Genomic DNA, 18,112 nt, shown 5'->3' with positions numbered 1-18,112 from the left:
AGCAAACTCATTGGTTGGCCTCTCATTCGAGCTGATTGTCGAGCGGATGTCAAACGAACTCTCTGTTTGAATCTTTGCTCGAGCGGATAGTCTAGCGAAGTGTCAAGCTAAGGTTGCTTGAGCCAGGGTCGGGCCAGGGTCAAGCAACAATCAAACCAAGCCTCAAGATTTACATTTACAGTAGGAAATCAAGTCAAACTCAACAAGGAGGAGTAGGAAGCCGAGACCTCCTCCCCTCCGATGAAAATGAGATCTAGAGCCCTTCATTTTTTACGAGAGATCGAGAGATAGAAAGAGAGGGGCAATGAGGCGCCTAGTTACCCAAAAGAATATTAATTTTACCATATACGATGCAAATAATTAATTTGTGAGATTTTCACTTATAATTTTTCATTCATTTAACTCTCTCTCCTAACGGAATTCTGATCATGAGTGGAGTCAAAGCCTAAACATTTAAAAAATGCTATTGTAGCCTGCCTGAAATAATCGCAAGGGTGATAATATTTAGGGGTTACTGCAGATGATGATTCCCTTTCTGTAACCTGATCTTCTGCTTCTCTCACCGATCTTCTACTTCTTCTACTCCTTCTACTCGTGCTTGTCCCTATTTCTGATCTCTTTATAATTCCTCCTCCGACCTGCCAAGATATATAATTCCACTCTGTTATGCCTAATTAATGATCTGTCAAATATAAGGCCGTTTTAGAAGGAAATTAACAGAAATGCACAGTCCTAATTAAGTTTTCCTTTATCCTTCCTATGCATGAATTTTCAATGGTATTTTTTTTTTTAAATGAGCAAAAATGGTACGATCGATCCGAGTGTGACCATGGTTGTATTTTACCTACCGGAAATTGAACAAGAATAAACTGGGTCTAGACGGCGGAAAACATTTTCAATAGTCATTAATTTTCCTTACGTATACCCATATGGCTCTCCCTCAGGCCTCAATTACCATATTATATATAGCAAAAATGGTATAAAACGATAAAACGTCAAAGTCGATTGTTTGATCTAAAATCACAGTACTTCGCAGTCTCAAACTATTATGGACTTTGTATTTTCACATTAGACTACTAAGATTGACAAGTATATACTGTACATCTTGACTACCAATAACTAGAAATTAAATAGGAACATCGATATCGCTGAGATTTTACTATTAAAATGGATGAAAAATAAATAATATAATTAATATTATCTTAATGTGAGAATCTTAATGAATGGCTGATCAGAGAGTACTACTATAAAATGTAACTTAGCCCAGTTTGAATTCAGAAAGTATTTCATCTTATTTTATCATTACAATTTTATCAAATTTTCACACAAAATATAATAAATAATTCAACTTTTTCAAATAAAAAAATAATAATAATATTATAAAATAATATTCTAATAATATTTTTTTTAATTTTATCTAAAACCATCTCATCTCATCTCTAAATTCAAACCAACCTTTAGTGTTTTAATTTATAGTACTACTGGTAATACAAAACGCAAATAGTTTTTTTTATATATAGTAGCAACTTAGCTTTCTTCTACAATCACTTGTCACGTGTGCAGTACACCCCCACCCACGTATAAGATATTATTTTTAGGAACGGAAGAACTCAAATTTAAAATGCTCCTCTCCATAATCTCTTCGTGTCCTTTTTTAATGAAGTGATACTATACACCACACTCTCATCTTACTCTCATCTAATTATGTAAGATGTGATATATTTATCACTATTAAATAATAAATAATCATCCAATAAAGGATCATCCAACAATAATAAATGTGACACATCTTCTATAGTGGGATATTAAAAGTGAGATTATAGTATGGTGTATATATTTATCTTTTTTAATATCCTATATTTTTATTGGTATGAAAACTTAAAATGCCCATCTCAAGTAACCGAGGACAAAATTGGCTTCATAAAAACGATAAAATGTTGTAATGCTCGATCGTATTAATTAACAATATCTTATATATTATAAGATAGTACTGCAGCAGCTTAATTGGTTTTCGACAAGAAAGAGAATATATTGTCTCTTTGACCAATTAAAATAAATAAATAAATAAATAAGATTATCTTAGTGTACGTATAAATAGTTGAAAAGATTAATATTGGGTATGAGCTGATTGGATTAATTATTATAAATAATAATCTGTACCAATAAATCACACCCTAAACGTCTATTGTTTTTTATTAACAATATCCCAATAAAATTCAAGACGAATTGGTAATGTACGTCTCCCAACATCTAGATCGGTATCAGAACTAACTAATCAATGAAAAAAATGTACCAAAAAGAATTAATTAGTGTCACACTATCATATACTAATGGTAGTACTACCACTTTCTTTATATCTTTCGATCGAGAGCTATGGTACGGAGTTATTTGCATACCATTTTGCAGGAAAGCATTGTGAATTGGAGATTTGAAATAAAGGCCGGAACACAAAAGAGAAGGCATCAGGAAATCATAGCTAGGATGGGTCCTTCAATGGTACCCAAAAATACCGTTCGGGGCGGTGTAAAACATAAGCAGCACAAAAAAATATAAGGGCGGGGGGTAAAAGAAATAAAGAATGGCCATAAGAATCAAGCCTGTGATCGGGAACTGGATGTTTTGATATTGCAGAGTAACACAAACCCAACTCGAGTAAGCCGAATTGATCGGACTCACACAAATAGATAAAATATAAGGTTGAAAGACCACGAAGATCATCTTCTCTTTTCCAACAACTATATACAAAGATGGGAATAATAACATCAAAGGAATTAGGTGGGTTTTATGTGTTTTAATTTTTAGCGGGGTGACGACATGGAGGAACGAGAACATATATAATGATCATGTGAAAACAGACACAGAAAAGAATGCACGGGAAGATCATCATGATACATAGGCGTACCTGAGTTATAGTCTCTAAGCATGAATTTGTAACATTTGTTGTGGTATTGCCTTTAGGGATCGACCTATGTCTCTGGGTTTCGTTGGAAACGAGCTGACTCGTATATGTAGAAGAAGCAGCAGTACTGGTAGTTTGGTCGGAGTGATGATCTGCAGGGACAAAAAGGGTGAAGCAGTAAAGGAGAAAGAAGAGGAGGACCAGGATCAAGAGCTGAATCCATATAAGCCAAGGGATTGATCTGTAGCTCTCTATTGAAAGCTCATCATCCCCAAAATGGGACATGTTTTTTTGTTTTGGGATATTTGACTAATTTGGAAGATGAAATTTACGTTGAGAGGGAGAACAGATCAGAAAGTAGAGGAGGTTGATTGGGGGGCTTTTGAGAGAAGGAAGGTAACTTGGGTAAGTAGTTAAGGTAGGTAGATGGGTAGGTTGGAAATTAATCAGAATGGCTGCTTTTGTTATAATTAGGAGAGGACGACCCTCGCTACGTACAGCTAGCGCATGGTTTTAACCGATGTTTTAAATTCCGTTCCATCATTCCGGTTTAAGCATTGGAACTGAAAGTGAATTTCGATGTATCCCTTCGAGATTAATTATATATTATATACAAATATTTATATGTATATATAAACTAACAACTAATAGAATAAATACATGTTTGTGATCCCCTTCTCACTTGAGGTTTGAATAAGAACATAAGAAAAGCCTTTTTTCCCTTGTATGTATTTCATTTGGATTCATTACAAAAACACAAGATCAACAATAGTGACACTCGGTATATATATGTCATATGTATACTCACTCGTGTTGTGCATGTACTTTATGTGTGATAGATTCCTTTTTGTTTCTCACTCCAAAAAAGGGGACCGATCGAAAACTAGATTTTTCTAATAGTCTAGAGACGTTATGGGTCGATCGAAATGATCTTGTTTTTGTTCTCTATCTTTAAATTTCTACAGCCAAGCTGATCCCGAACGATTTTTGGATAATCTTATTAATTTATTTACTATCCAAAATAAGGCCACGAACAAAATAATTAATCGTGGCTCCCAAAATTAGTGTCACGCTCATGATTAAGATGAAGTTTATACAGTCATTAATTGTGCAAGTATCGCGCACTCCTTTTGAAAAATAGTGGGTTTTACCATTAAAAGATTAATTTTTTCATGTAAGTCTCATATTAATTTACTCATTTTTCTTAAAAGAAAAATGTGAAGGGTCTTGCACATTCTATGACAGTAAATATTATTTTTATGAAATTTAAATTTAAAGAGTCATGTATATATAATATCCAACATCGATCATGTTTGTTTTAAATTTCATATTTAATTTTAATTTGAAGGAAAATGAGACTTCTTTAGGTTACAAAATCTCTACATACATATTCTCAAGCTTTCTATTATTATTTTTTTAAAATGATGACGGTATCTCAATTTTATTTGTATACCTTCACTTATTGTAATATATAGGCCATGAAAGAGTTATAAGGTATAGAAAATACGATAGAAGAATTTCTCTAGAAAATAAAAGTGACTTTAATTTGTCTAAAAGAGGGTAAACCAGATCTAACGATCATCCATATTTTATATATATATATATAGGCCGTGAGCTGGATTAGGTCATGGGAATTAAACAAATCCCAATTCTCAAATGTTGATATTAAATATGGTTCTAGTTGAAATTCATAGCACAATTTTAGACAACACTATAATATCCTAAAATAGAAGCTTAATTCGATAGTTTGAAACACTTAATTTGTACAGTCATTCACTATATAATTATATATAGCTACAAAGTTGATGTATAAGTAGTACTTGACCATGACATATAATTAAAGATTTTTTACATGCATGCTAATTAAACAGGCCCATGAACATTGATAAACATGATCAGTTACTTTTTTGGCAAGAATTAGAATTTGATAATCATAAGTAATAGTTTTTTCATGGATTACATGAACATCATGTGCTGTAACTGAAACTAATATTTTCAATTAATATACCCTAAAACTTTTCTCAAACTTTTATTCAATTTTGACCTTTACTCGAAGGCTTATATTAGAAGTAGACACATGTAAATTATTTAATAATACTGTAGAATTTATTTCATGTATCTATTTTTTTAGAGAAATTATTTGTACAAGTTCTAAATATATAGACAAACCTCGTGAAAGTCCTTATAAAAAAGTGGATCCCGCCTTGAGAAAGTAAAAAATTCTTTATTAGTGAGACTTACTTTTTATTTTACAAAATGATTATATGTGATTTGTCTATTTAGAGCTTCTAAGTACCTAGCATTATACTTATTAGCTTTCAAACTCGAATAAAAATCTAAAAGAAATATTTAATGGTAAAATGTGAAAGTTAGATCTTTCATTTGATAGAAATCGAGCCGTTGTAGAGTTAGTCTAAATGATTGATCTCATATATATGTTTGGATAAGTATTTTTGTTCCTTGTTATTTATAGCATAATTGATCTTGCATGGACCAAAATTTAAGGGAACGCAGACCAATTTCATACCACAAACCAGTACCAAACTTAACGAAGCGACCAAATTAACCAGCTGATCTCTCTTTCCCTATCTCCATCTCTCTCTTTTGACACCCTTCTTTTCCTGGTTAGTTTATCGAGCTCCATTAATGGCGGATACACGAATACTTCCCAATACACCCATCGAAGATTCTTATGAAACATCTCCACGAACGCCTCCGCAGTCAACAACGCCGCGCCACTCATCCCTCGTCCAACCATCCCAAAAAAAGAAGCGCAAAACCAAAGCTTACAGAGTCTTTCGCTCCGTCATCCGATCCTTCCCTATCATCGCACCGACATGCAAGATGGGCTCACTCCCGATCGGTTTACCGGAAGGATATCGCGGCATGAGCGGCAGTACCCGAGTCACCGGCACCGTGTTCGGGTACCGGAAAGGACGGGTGAGCTTGTCCATTCAAGAAAGCCCGAGGTGTTTACCCTCGTTGGTGGTAGAGCTGGCCATGCAAACAAACGTGTTGCAGAAGGAGATGAGCTCGGGTATGGTCCGGATTGCTCTGGAATGCGAGAAAAGACTGGAGAAGGACAAGACGTGGATCTTGGACGAGGCATTGTGGACCATGTATTGCAATGGGAAGAAGTGTGGGTATGGCGTCAAAAGAGAGGCTTCGGAGGAGGACTTGAACGTGATGGAGCTCCTGAAAGCCGTGTCAATGGGTGCCGGCGTTCTCCCGGGGAATTCCGAAGTCGAAGGTACGGACGGCGAGTTGGCATACATGCGTGCGTATTTCGAACGAGTCGTGGGTTCCAAGGATTCCGAGACATTGTACATGTTAAACCCAGACGGTAGCAACGGTCCTGAGCTTAGTATTTTCTTCGTCAGGGTTTGATCATCATGATTATCATCAAATTAGCTGTTTAATTAAATATTAAATGGAAAAGAAGAGCAATCGATATATACTTGTTGATTAATTCATCCAACATATATATAAATACAGTTTCCTTTTGTCAAATTAACAATAATAGTTGATTACTCTAATTAATTAATTATATATTGTTCAATAAAATTGTAGGTTAATTTAAAACTCTTGAAAGAAAAAGCCCTCATGATCATCCGTAAATGCCTGTTATTTATTATTAGCTGCAATATTAAGGCTTGAAACAAAATGTTTAGTGCTCAATTACGATGATTATATCATTTCGATAATTAACTTAATTCCCAGCTTATATGATTAATTAGGGCACATATATATAGTACTAGACGTGCATCCTTTTAGATTTTAATGAGAAGTCATGTACACAAATCAAAACTGGAATTAACTACATGATTAATTCCAAATGCAGATGCGCTTTCAGGTCTGAATTAATTAATAAGATCAGTTTGAGATCAAGTGATATTGTGTAATTAATTTCTTGTATATTCACAAATCTTTTAATATATTTTTCATGATCATTTCATCATTCTAGCTAGCTTGATGAATGGCATATCAAATTATTAGCAATTTTCATTTAATATATTCCGACAAAATTAAGGTAGGTGTTAATGAAAAGATGACGATTAAAATGTATATAAACAATATCATTTTTCATTATTCTAATTATCATTTCCAGCTTGAAGGGAATAGGATCATGAACTGTACGTATATGATCTATGACTCAGTCCGTACTCTTAAGAGAGTGTTTATGCATGTTTATGCATGCATGCATGCATGCATATGTGTCTGGTCGATATGAACAGTAACTAGATGATAACCCATTTAAATTTCGGAGAAGAGAGGTATTGGGAACCACGCATGTCAAATGCATGCATATGTATAAGGAAAAATCTAATTGTAACCGATTCTGTGTATTAATACGTGCATTTATTCAATATGATTGGTCAGAAAGTAAATTTTATTGAAAACAATGCTAATTTAAATTTAGAATATGAAGGTAACAATATTAGTATGCAGATTGGTATGTAAACTTGCTTGTACATAACAAAACTCGATGTATAATGTATTGAGACTACTTGATTTGGAGCATCAGCCCGTTCTTGTCGTCTTCTTCCATGGCCGCACAAAGTGACTGTCCCTGTAACTGCATGCATGCATATATATTTATATAGTAATGCTTCTCATCATCCATTTACTAATCATTCTCTCATCATCCCATGATATGATATTAGATAATTGGAGACTATGTACTATATTTTACTTGTGAATCTATCATTTAATGCCACATCATAAGATGATGAGAGGATGATGAGAAAATGATAATGAATAGATTTTTTTCATATTTATAAATCTCGTGTGATATCTTCGATTGAGGCAATTATTAGCAACGGGTGCAACATCCATAATAGTCTCCTATGAAATAAAGAAACTGTTGGGAAAATTATATGGATAATAAAAGATATATGTGCAAATGATTTGTAAAGTACTACAGAATATGTAAAAATAATAAGAACAAATTAGAAAGAGAGAATCTGGTCATGTTGAGACATGTTGTGATGGACATTTTTCTTAGAGTAGATTCCGGAACCTCCAAATATTTACATGCACTAAGCTTTTTGACAGTCTACTCTCAAGATACAGAAACGTTGGTTCTCGTTAATCTCTTTATCGTTGCACACAAAAGGAGATCCTCGAACCTGATATAAAATATCCAAAATCCAAAGAAAGAAAAATAAAAAAGAATGAGCAAGTGTTTCTCTAATATTTCTAGAGAATTTGGAGTGAGAAATTTTGTGGGCGGAGTTCCCTATTTATAGAGAATGAAATGACACTTGTGAAAAGTTATAACTAAAATGAAATATCACTTATGAAAAGTCCTAACTTGTATAAATGAAATGGTACTTGTGAAAAGTTACAACTAAAATGAAAGAACACTTGTGAGAAGTCACAACCTCTCAGATTGCAGAGAAGACATTGAAAAGGTTTCTAATTCTCCAAAGGGCACAATCCCTCGTTTGGTGGCCAAGTGGTTAAGGCTTCTATCCCCAAGAGGCATGCATTGGTTGAAGTTACGATGACACATTTTCATTTAGATTTTGACACATCATTGTCATTAACTTAACAATAAATATTTTAATCATTTCTAAGTCTAAAATCCAATAGAAACAACTTGTATGTAATTCCAACAGAGGATGCCTCCGACCAATAGTTAAGTTAGTGAGAGACAAAAATTTTTGAATAAATTTAGATAGATGTAATATATACATACCTGAAACTTTCTTAGGCATATCTCTTTTATTAGACTACTGATAATTGTTAGGGGCCATTTCTTCTAACAACTCATATTCCTCTTCTGTTGACTTACTCATTAAATTATCTCCTGCAGCTGTGTCTATGGTATTCCTGACTGAATGTGTTAATCAATTATAGAAAGTCTGTACAATCAGCCAATCAGGAAGACATGATGTGGACACTTCCTTTGCATTTTCTTAAATCTCTCCCAGGCTTCATACAAAGATTCACCATCAAACTAAACAAAACTGGTAATATTATTTTTAAGTTTGGCAGTTTTACCTGGAGGAAAATACTTACTCAGAAAAGCTTGTGACAAGGCATTCCAGGTGGTGAAAGAGTTAAGCGCTCTGGAATTCAACCAGACCTTAGCTTTATCCTTTATAGAAAATGGAAAAATTCGGAGCAGAATAGCATCATCACTAACTCCATTCATCGTAATTGTATCACAAATCTCCAAGAAATTGGCAAGGTGTGCATGTGGATCCTTAGTAGGTCCTCCACCAAACTACTCTTACTGCACCATCTGAATGAGATCATGCTTAATCTCAAAGTTATTAGCATTGGCTGTAGGTCTCGCAATACTGGGTTGAGCACCATTGACATTGGGCACGGCATAGTCACGTAACACCCTCTAATTCTAGTTATCTGCCATTACTTGCTCTTGCTCTAGCTAAGATCTTTGTTTTCTCCTTAGTGCACGTAGGGTTCTCTCAATTTCTGGATCAAAAAGCTCAATTAGCTCACAGTTACGTGGCATACACTAAATACAAAAAACATAAATTGACAAACAGAAACACAAAACAAACTAAAAACCCTATAAAACAATGGAATTTGATCTCGAGAGGGTGAGGCCAGTCTAAATGAATAACAAAACAGTATAATACAATCTAAATTAATACAGGAAGTTATTTGTATTAATATTGAAAACAATCATTCTCGGTAACGGCGTCAAAAACTTGATAGTCCCTAGACTCTACCACAAGTGCATGGGTTGTGACAAATAGAACAGGACAAAAAGAATATCATTTCCATAAGGAGGATATTCAAGTACCGATTTATAAAATTTCTTATATTATTTAGACGATCCCAAATTGATGTGACTGATTGCAAATTCTTAACCTGAAAAATCAAATATGAAAGGTTCCTAAGGCTTGGATTTCATCAATTGAATTCATTCAATGAATTTAAATCCAATTGATTGCATTAATATTTTGCTAATTGCAATAACTGAATTCCTTTTTTTATGTGATATCCTCTTTCAAGGTATAACACCTATATCTATATTAATCCTATGTCTATTGTCGTGATCACATAAATTAATATAAATTTATTATGCTCTATGGAATTCTTGAATATAGGTCACAAATGTGTATATTTATTCTAAAATACACTATCAAGGTTTGATGAATTCACGAACTAATATTGGACTTCAACTTTTGTTACTTCATTCAACGTCTTAAGTATGCAATTCATGGTCAATAAATTGCAAGAATGAAAATCGAAATTATTTAATTGCAATTAACATAGGGTATTCAATACAACCATACTCAAATTATATCCAAAATTCAATGACTACATTGTTGTGCAAAAAGCACACACACACCAACGATGGAAAACTAAAGTAAAATCAAACACGATCAAGTACACGACACACAATATACGTGGTTTGGCAAATTCCATACATCCACAAAGTTGCAGAAATCTTATTAATCAAAGGAGATTACAATCACTCAATCTCAACTCACTTTCTAGGGCTTTTTACTCTCTCACACAATATGCACTCACTTAACAATTGTTCTCTATCAAAATATGTTAAAAGTCATACAAAACAATTCAAATATACAATATTTATAGTAAATGACGCTGGAAACCCTAATCCGGCAAAACTTACGTTCTTCGCTAGAGTAGCATGTCGAGCGTGCCTCGAGCGAACAACTAATGAACATTGGCTTGAGAGGGGTGTCGAGCGTGGCTCGAGCGAACATTAGGATTTATGTCTTGCTCGAGCCCACTGTCGAGCGCACCTCAAGCGAACTCATGGGTTGAATTTTGCTCAAGCCCACATCGAGCGAACTCACGAGTTGAGTTTCGCTCGAGCGCCATGTCGAGCAACATCGAGCGAACTTTATATTTCTCGATTTTTTGCTCACAGACCAGACTACACATGCACCCCAACAATCTCTCACTAGGAGACTGGGTCTCCACATGCCAGCCACCATTTCTAGTTAAGCCCTATCATCTCTGCAGTTCACAGCTTCTGTCTTCAAGCTAGAAGACGCACTGAAGTAAAGCTTGACTTCGGTTTTCCATGTACATTGCCCTTAGTTAATACATTCACTGGGCGACTCACAACTCCCAATGCACTAGGAGTATCCGGTCTAGAACCGATCTTGGCAACCTTAGCCAACTTTCCCAGGCTTACATGAGGAACAACAAAACTGACTCCCTTCGGCTTCCTCATATATTTCGTGAGATCAAACTTGCCCTTTTACACTCTTGTATTTTCTTGTACATCACTGGATCTTGATATTAAATACAAAGAGTTAGATCTCTTACCATGCACTAAGACCAGCTCTCCCTTAGTGATCTTCCAAGCTCCTCTAGAGAATGCTACTGCATAACTGTTGTCATCAAGTTGTTTCATAGAGATCATGTTTTTCTTGAAATCCGAAACGTGTTTGACTTGCTGTAAAGTCTATACGCCCCTGTTTGGAAGTGTGATGCGCACATCACCCACTTCCACTACATCATGTGCCTCTCCATTAGCTGCATACACCTTCCCTAAATCACCAGCAACATAATTATTCATGATCTCTTGATGTGAGGTGCTATGTAATGAAGCCCCTAAATCCAACACCCAATTATCAATCGGACTGTGCACTACAAGAATTAGGGTATCATGAATTTCTTCTGCCACTACATTCACAACATCATCCTCAACATGTTTTTGATTCTTGCAATTTCTCTTGATGTGGCCCGGCTTGCCACAATACCAGCATGTGATTTGCTGCCTAGATCTCGTCTTACTCTTCCTCTGCTCTTAGAGCTTGACCTGTCATGTCTTCTGCCCTGATTGTCAACATTCAGGGCCGATCCTGAACCTGAAAACTCACTCGAGTCTCTTCTACGTACCTCTTCAGTAAGGATCATGTCACATACGTCTTCGTAATTCAGTTTCATCTTGCCAGCTAAACTACTTATAGCCATCCCCATGACCTTCCAACTATTTGGTAGCAATGCCAACAGAATCAATGCTCTAATATCATCATCAAACTCAATCTCTACAGAAGACAGTTGATATGTGACTGTATTGAATTCATTCATGTGTTGGGCCATAGACATACCTTCTAAAATCTTCAGATTGAATAATTTCTTTGTTGGCTTTTCATATATACCTGACAAAGTCACTATGAGATCCGTCGTGGTTATCTTCTTACTGACATTGTGTGCCACTGTTCTGGGCAAGGTCAGCCTAACAATCCTCAGAACCTGTTGATCTAACAAGGTCCACTCAGCATCATCTATGCTTTCTAGCTTCTTTCCCAACAGTGGAAGGTGGAGCCTCTTCTCATAAAGATAATTCTCAATCCCCATCAGTATTGTTGAACTTCTTGATCACGAGTGCATTCACTTTATCTCCAGCCATCGTTCTTAAGGCTGTGCAGAAAAGTGTAGAACCCATTCCGTTCGATAGATCCGACCTGACCCTTCCGAAAAATACAGTTTGAACTAGTTTGCGGGTCGAACCCGCTAAATGTTGAAATGACCTGACTATTTCTTTTCTTTCACACGATTCTTCTTCTTTTTTGGACAACCCTAAAACCAACCCCCACCAATCAGGAGCAAAGTCCTACACCGCAAGCAATCAAGACAACGAGAAATCGAGCGTAAAGTCAAGAAATCAAGGGATATGCAGCCGCTTACAGATTACCTTCTGTCGATTACTTTTGGAGCTCGAGGACGTAAAATCGAGGTATAGATTGGTGAACGTAGTCGTGTAACTCAAGGGGTATAGGTGTTTCTCAGTCGTCCTGGAGGTGGTTTTCCTGTGCCATGGACTCGCACTTTCTGACCCATCAAACTGTTCGTGGACCAACGAGAAACACTTGCGGTCTTCAACACCATAAAGGCCTCAATTGTGCTTGCAGTGTTTGAGAGAAACGGTCAGATTGCTCTCCACCTGGACCATCACTTGTTGGACAACTTGGAGTCAACCTTAGATTCGAAGACGCATAGAAGAGAAAAACTTGCCCCAGGTAAAATTAATATCAATTATTGTTTTGATCTCTGATTGCTCTTGATCCTATCAATGGGCTTTTCATATAGTCACGGTGAAGGTAACGGATTTGAGTTTTGTTGCCTTTTTGGACTTAGATATTGGCTATGGAGGTTTTGCTTTCGAGTGGGTTGGAGTTGAAGAGGGTCAGTTTGACAGCCACGAATGGTTGCTGTAGAATTTGAGAAGAAACGGGTTGGCCCGACTGATGTTGGGTCGGGTCAGTTTGTGTACCTTGGGAAGCGGTTCGGGTCGGGTCGGGCCCAAACACAGCACAAGTTGCTTGGGTTGCAGGCCTAATCATTCTCTTTCAGGTCGGACCGTGGCTCTTGATACCATTTATTGTGCAAAAAATACACACATCAACGATGGCAAACTAAAGTAAAAGCAAATGCGATCAAGCACATGACACACAATATACGTGGTTCAGTAAATTGTCTACGTTCATAGAGCTGCAGAAATCTTATTAAACAGAGGAGATTACAATTACTCAATCATAACTCACACTCTCTAGGGTTTTTGCTCTCTCATATAATATGCACTCACTTGACAATAGTTTTCTATCAAAATATGCTGAAAGTCGTACAAAACATGTAAAATGTATCATATTTATAGTAAACGGCATTGAAAATCCTAATTCGGCAAAAACTACGTTCTTCGCTCGAGCGCACCTCGAGCGAACAACCAATCAACATTGACTCAAGCGGGGTGTCGAGTGTGGCTTAAGCAAATACTAGAGTTTGTGTTTCGCTCAAGCACACTGTCGAGCGCACCTCGAGCGAACTCACGGGTTGAGCTTTCTTGATTTTCTACTCACATACCAATCTCCACATGCACCCCCAACATACATCCTAGCCTTAGAATAAGAAAACTAGCAAATCATAATTAATAAAATAATTCAATTATTTATCAAATATAAATTCAAATTAAACATCCTTAATAACAATTCAGCAACTAAAAATTTGAGAAAGAAAAAAAAAACTCTGTAATTACAGAAATCGTGAGCTTCGTTTTTCATTTTGGAATTACAGCTTTTCCTTCAATCCTCTTCTTTTTTTCTCTATCGGTCTATTCTTTTTTAGACTCTCCTCAATAAGCAGCTCTAGAAGTTTTTTCCCGCTTAGTCTCATCTAGTTTTAATTTTAAAATGTTTTTGTTATGTGCCAGGTAATTCAAAAACCTTCTATTCATATCTGCAGCTGAAAATCCAATCAACTCAAAACCAATTCTCCTTTCAAATTTTAAAATAGATCTGCTGCTGAAAATCCAGAATTCTTGGCTGACCGACTTCCAGCTGAATTTAGAGCATCAAAACGACACAGATTGAGTTGGGTCCTTCACAAAAGTTTTACATCTTGTCCTCACGTTCAAACATTATGCTTGCTTTATTTTGACTTCTAAAACTCTAGATACAGGCTGAAAACTGAAACAGAGTCTTGGCTGCAGTAAACTTCTAGACAGATTTGAACTTCTCCATTTCTGCTAAGTTTTGAACTTCAAAAAGGTAGAACTGGATTTTGGGCTCTTCATAAAATCTTTAGGCCTACGTTTTATCTTTCCATCAATCTAAAAAATATCTGAAATCGAGGTCTGTAGCTCCAGTTAGAACTTAAAAACCGAACAGTGTTCTGGTTTGACAAGACCAGACCAATTAGGATTTGCTCTCTAGTTCTAGCCCGATTTCTGCATCTTCATATCATCTCAATTTCAACCTAATTTAATAATTAAACACTTAAAAAATATCAAGAATTTTAAAAAATTAGATAAATGTAAAAGACACCTAAAATTCTAGACAAACGAGCTAACAAACATACAAAACACTCTGAATCAAAACAATTAGGACTAAGAAAATGTGTGAAATAAATTCCCACATCAGAGAGGAGTCCTTGCAAGACTTGTAATTTCTTCAACGTAAATCTGTCACACGATACGCTCTATCAGATAAAATTCTGTCAAATACAACAACTCCAGGATCCTCCCAGATGATGCATTTGACCTATTTCTACTCTTCCTCGCCTTCTTTCTTTTGTGCTTCTTGAGTACATTTATTTGGTTGCCTATCAACTTTTCGATCCGATGCCCTTGTTGCATACTTTTACCTAATATCTTCTATACAAAATCGGGTATATACTTGGATTTTGTCTTCTCCATTCACCACTACAACAATTTGCCTCTTTTGTGACGGAAATCTTCGTCCCAAAAAGATATTGTTTCGTACCAAAGCAGTTTTTGGTAAAAAAAATAAAAAGCTTCGCAAATTCGTCCCAATATCATTGTCCTGGAAGGTTTTTTGGGATAAAAATTTAGTTTCAAAATGCATTACACATAAACTCATCAACAGTCTTACACTACTCTCTCTAACCAAAATTTAGTTTGAAGTCATCCTTGAAAAAATAAGAGTCACAAACAAATTAATTGCATATTCTATATTTTGCATCCTGGATATAGCTCACGTTGTGAATCATTCCACAAACGTTTGAACGTGTTATGACCTGCGTCATTTGCAGTTGATGTGTCTGCAGTACCTTCATCCATAAACATTCCTGCTCCAATTTCACCCAACATTTGCTCCATATCCTTGTCGTAATCATGACCACCATCATCTGTTTGTGCACCATTCAGAGGCTCAATTGTTGGATATGATTTTCCATATAAGACTCAATCTATATAACCCTAGTCAATACCATTGACAAAGAGATGCTCACCCACCAAATCCATCTTATGAGAACATAAATTCTTGCATTTTTGACCTAGACATCTAATTCGCAAGTCAATATCAATTGTACTGCGTGCGAACTCCAAGAATCTCTTAACACCTTCAGCATATACGCTGTAATCCTTATCCAATCGATCATTCACTCGTATTCAACTCTTATCCATTACTAAATCCCTATTACAAACAATGGGCAACCATTAACAAGCAACCATATTCAAACGAAACAATGTGTTCTTCTTCACCTCATTGAGTAGTTAGTTCTATCACATTCGAGATTGTAAGCTCATAGTCGCTAACCTACCAAATATTGTCTATTATGTCTAACGAAATTTTGGCAGAATCTCCCCCATAGTTCTCCAAATATGCTTGTTTTATTTCTTAAATTTCAGTGCCATTACAATGTCTTATCGAGGAAGGAAGGGGGACAGGTCAGGGCAACCCTCCAGTGAAAAAGTCCAAAAGAGGACTGTTTTGTTGGAGCATTAGGTGAAGATTGAGGATTTTCAGGATCTTCTGTGAGAGGGTTGTTTTGTGGCATCTTTCTTCCTCGATCATGGTTAGACACCGATCATCGATCTGGATGATGAAGGGAGGGACATGATCATTTCTCACATCTACAATGTATCTAAGTTCTATAGAGAAATTGGTGGTGGTGGCCAGAATGATGACACATACACATTTTCTGTTCGGGGCAAATAAATTAGATTCTCAATGGATGTAGTCATCGATTTTTTTTGTAGCCCTCGACTGCCCACCACATATCCGAGCGTGGTGCCCAAGAAGTCTACGCCTGCAGGTGATTGGGAGATTGTTGAGGATGAGGACACTGATGTAATAAATGAGTTCGATGGCTTCGTTGATCATGAGGTTTGTCAGTTGGTTGTGGGTCTAGATACTTCTCCCTATGATGGGACCAAGGGCATCAAACAGGTCGACTTATCTAGTTTTTTCAAGATCATAAACATAATAATAGCCAACAACATTGATCTGTGGCTGCACAAAACTGAGGTTAGAATGAATCAGGCATAGTTTATGATACGAGTTGCACGTGGGCTGCCTATCAACCTAGCGAGATATCTTTGCTAGGATTTGATTAGAGACCACCTATATTACGATAGATATATTGCCATTTGGGGTCCCGCTTACACAATTTCTTTTAGCGACAAGGGTCTAGCCAGATGTGTACGAGCGTGTTCGGAAGCCGATTGGACCAATTAACTCCTCGACCTTCACGCAACACGGGACACTCGAGATTTTGTATTCGTGCACCCACTATAGAGACAGTAGATATTCAAGGAGATGCACACTCGAGAGATCATGGCATATCGGGTGAGTCATCTACACAGGGCGCATCATGCACTGCTATTGATGAGGAGATTGCAGATATCGTGAGTGTAGAGATCCGTGCACAGACAACAGAGCTAATTGATGTAGTGCATACAGAAGTCCGGATCGCCCTCATAGAGACTAAGTCGAAGATTTTGTCTCGGTTGACAGATATTGAGACACGCCTTGGTGGAGTCGAGATGATGCTATGAGATTTGGGCCAGTAGCGTATATCTTTTATTTGCATTTTTTTTGGTTTTCTTTATGGACTAGCTATTTGTGTTTTGTATAATTAATTTAAATATGAATCGTTTTTTCATTTTCTAAATTCGTTATTGAGTTCCTTTATGTATTTATATTATTTAAATGCTATAATTTTTTTATATAAATTAAATATTTACCTATAACTAATTAATAGGGTATTTTTTTGCAATTAAAATTTGTAAAAAATATGCCGCTGTTCAAACGTACTGTAGAAGCCTTCAAACGTATTTTCTACTCTTGCCAAACATTTATTCATCTAACCCGCTAGAATTTCCGTTCGAACCATTCAATGGTCGTTCGAATGTTAACTTTAGATGTTCAAACGTTAATTCTTTCGTGTTCAAACATCTAAGTAGACTGTTCGAATGGATACTAAAATTCCCACTAAATTTAATAACTTAACCTACCAATTTAACGTTCGACGGTTCCAAATAACCATTCAAAGGTTTATTAAATTTAAGATTGAATGGTTTGGTACCCGTTCGAATAGAATTTCTATTAGGAACAAATATTTTCGTCCCAATATATTTCGTTCGAATATAAAATTATACGTTCAAACGGATAACGACATTTGTCAATTTTTTTGAGCGAAATTTGAATTTTGACCCTAAAAAGCATATTTTGGGACGATTTTCATTTCATCCAAAAAACAAAAGAATTTGTTGTAGTGCACATCATTGACTATACGTCACATTTTAATTAAGAGACTTTCTATTTAAGTGATTTAGTTATGAAATTATTCAAAATGGACCATGCATATCAATCAATATCGTAATTTATTATAAAATCTAAAATAATAAAAAAAAAAGTAATATTTCTAGATGGTTAAATTTGTAACATGCATATTATATACAAAATAGAAGGTTTATAAATGTGGTGTAAATTCACTAATTACATATATATA

The 18,112-nt window shown here is 35.8% G+C and overlaps 2 protein-coding genes and 1 non-coding gene across 3 annotated transcripts; 2 read left to right on the top strand and 1 right to left on the bottom strand.

Moving 5' to 3' along the window:
* Positions 1-351: 351 nt before the first annotated feature.
* Positions 352-3,289, bottom strand: LOC121253165. The gene is made up of 2 exons (XM_041153107.1): positions 2,903-3,289; positions 352-638 (listed from the first exon to the last, which is right to left on the bottom strand). Exons 1-2 carry the CDS (start codon positions 3,182-3,184, stop codon positions 399-401), a joined length of 522 nt encoding a protein of 173 aa, XP_041009041.1. The 5' UTR covers positions 3,185-3,289; the 3' UTR covers positions 352-398.
* A 2,175-nt stretch (positions 3,290-5,464) lies between these two features.
* LOC121253122 (protein MIZU-KUSSEI 1-like) lies at positions 5,465-6,403 on the top strand. Its single transcript, XM_041153046.1, has one exon. The coding sequence runs from the start codon at positions 5,546-5,548 to the stop codon at positions 6,284-6,286; it is 741 nt and encodes a 246-aa protein (XP_041008980.1). The 5' UTR covers positions 5,465-5,545; the 3' UTR covers positions 6,287-6,403.
* Positions 6,404-8,787: 2,384 nt separating this feature from the next.
* LOC121253744 lies at positions 8,788-8,894 on the top strand. The gene has a single exon (XR_005938465.1). It is a non-coding gene; the product is annotated as a small nucleolar RNA R71 (small nucleolar RNA).
* Positions 8,895-18,112: the final 9,218 nt, after the last annotated feature.

Source organism: Juglans microcarpa x Juglans regia, chromosome 2S (genome assembly GCF_004785595.1).
Source record: "Juglans microcarpa x Juglans regia isolate MS1-56 chromosome 2S, Jm3101_v1.0, whole genome shotgun sequence".
Taxonomy (NCBI): Eukaryota; Viridiplantae; Streptophyta; class Magnoliopsida; order Fagales; family Juglandaceae; genus Juglans; species Juglans microcarpa x Juglans regia.
The sequence above is the reverse complement of the archived record's forward strand: the minus strand, read 5'-3'. Positions and strand labels throughout refer to the sequence as shown.

What these genes read in the sequence shown, in the direction of transcription:
- LOC121253165 (XM_041153107.1), bottom strand. Translation starts at nt 3,184, where the DNA reads ATGTCCCATTTTGGGGATGATGAGCTTTCAATAGAGAGCTACAGATCA. An exon ending in GCTTAGAGACTATAACTCAG is followed by an intron (nt 639 to 2,902) that starts GTACGCCTATGT and finishes ATATCTTGGCAG; the next exon opens with GTCGGAGGAGGAATTATAAA.
- LOC121253122 (XM_041153046.1), top strand. Translation starts at nt 5,546, where the DNA reads ATGGCGGATACACGAATACTTCCCAATACACCCATCGAAGATTCTTAT.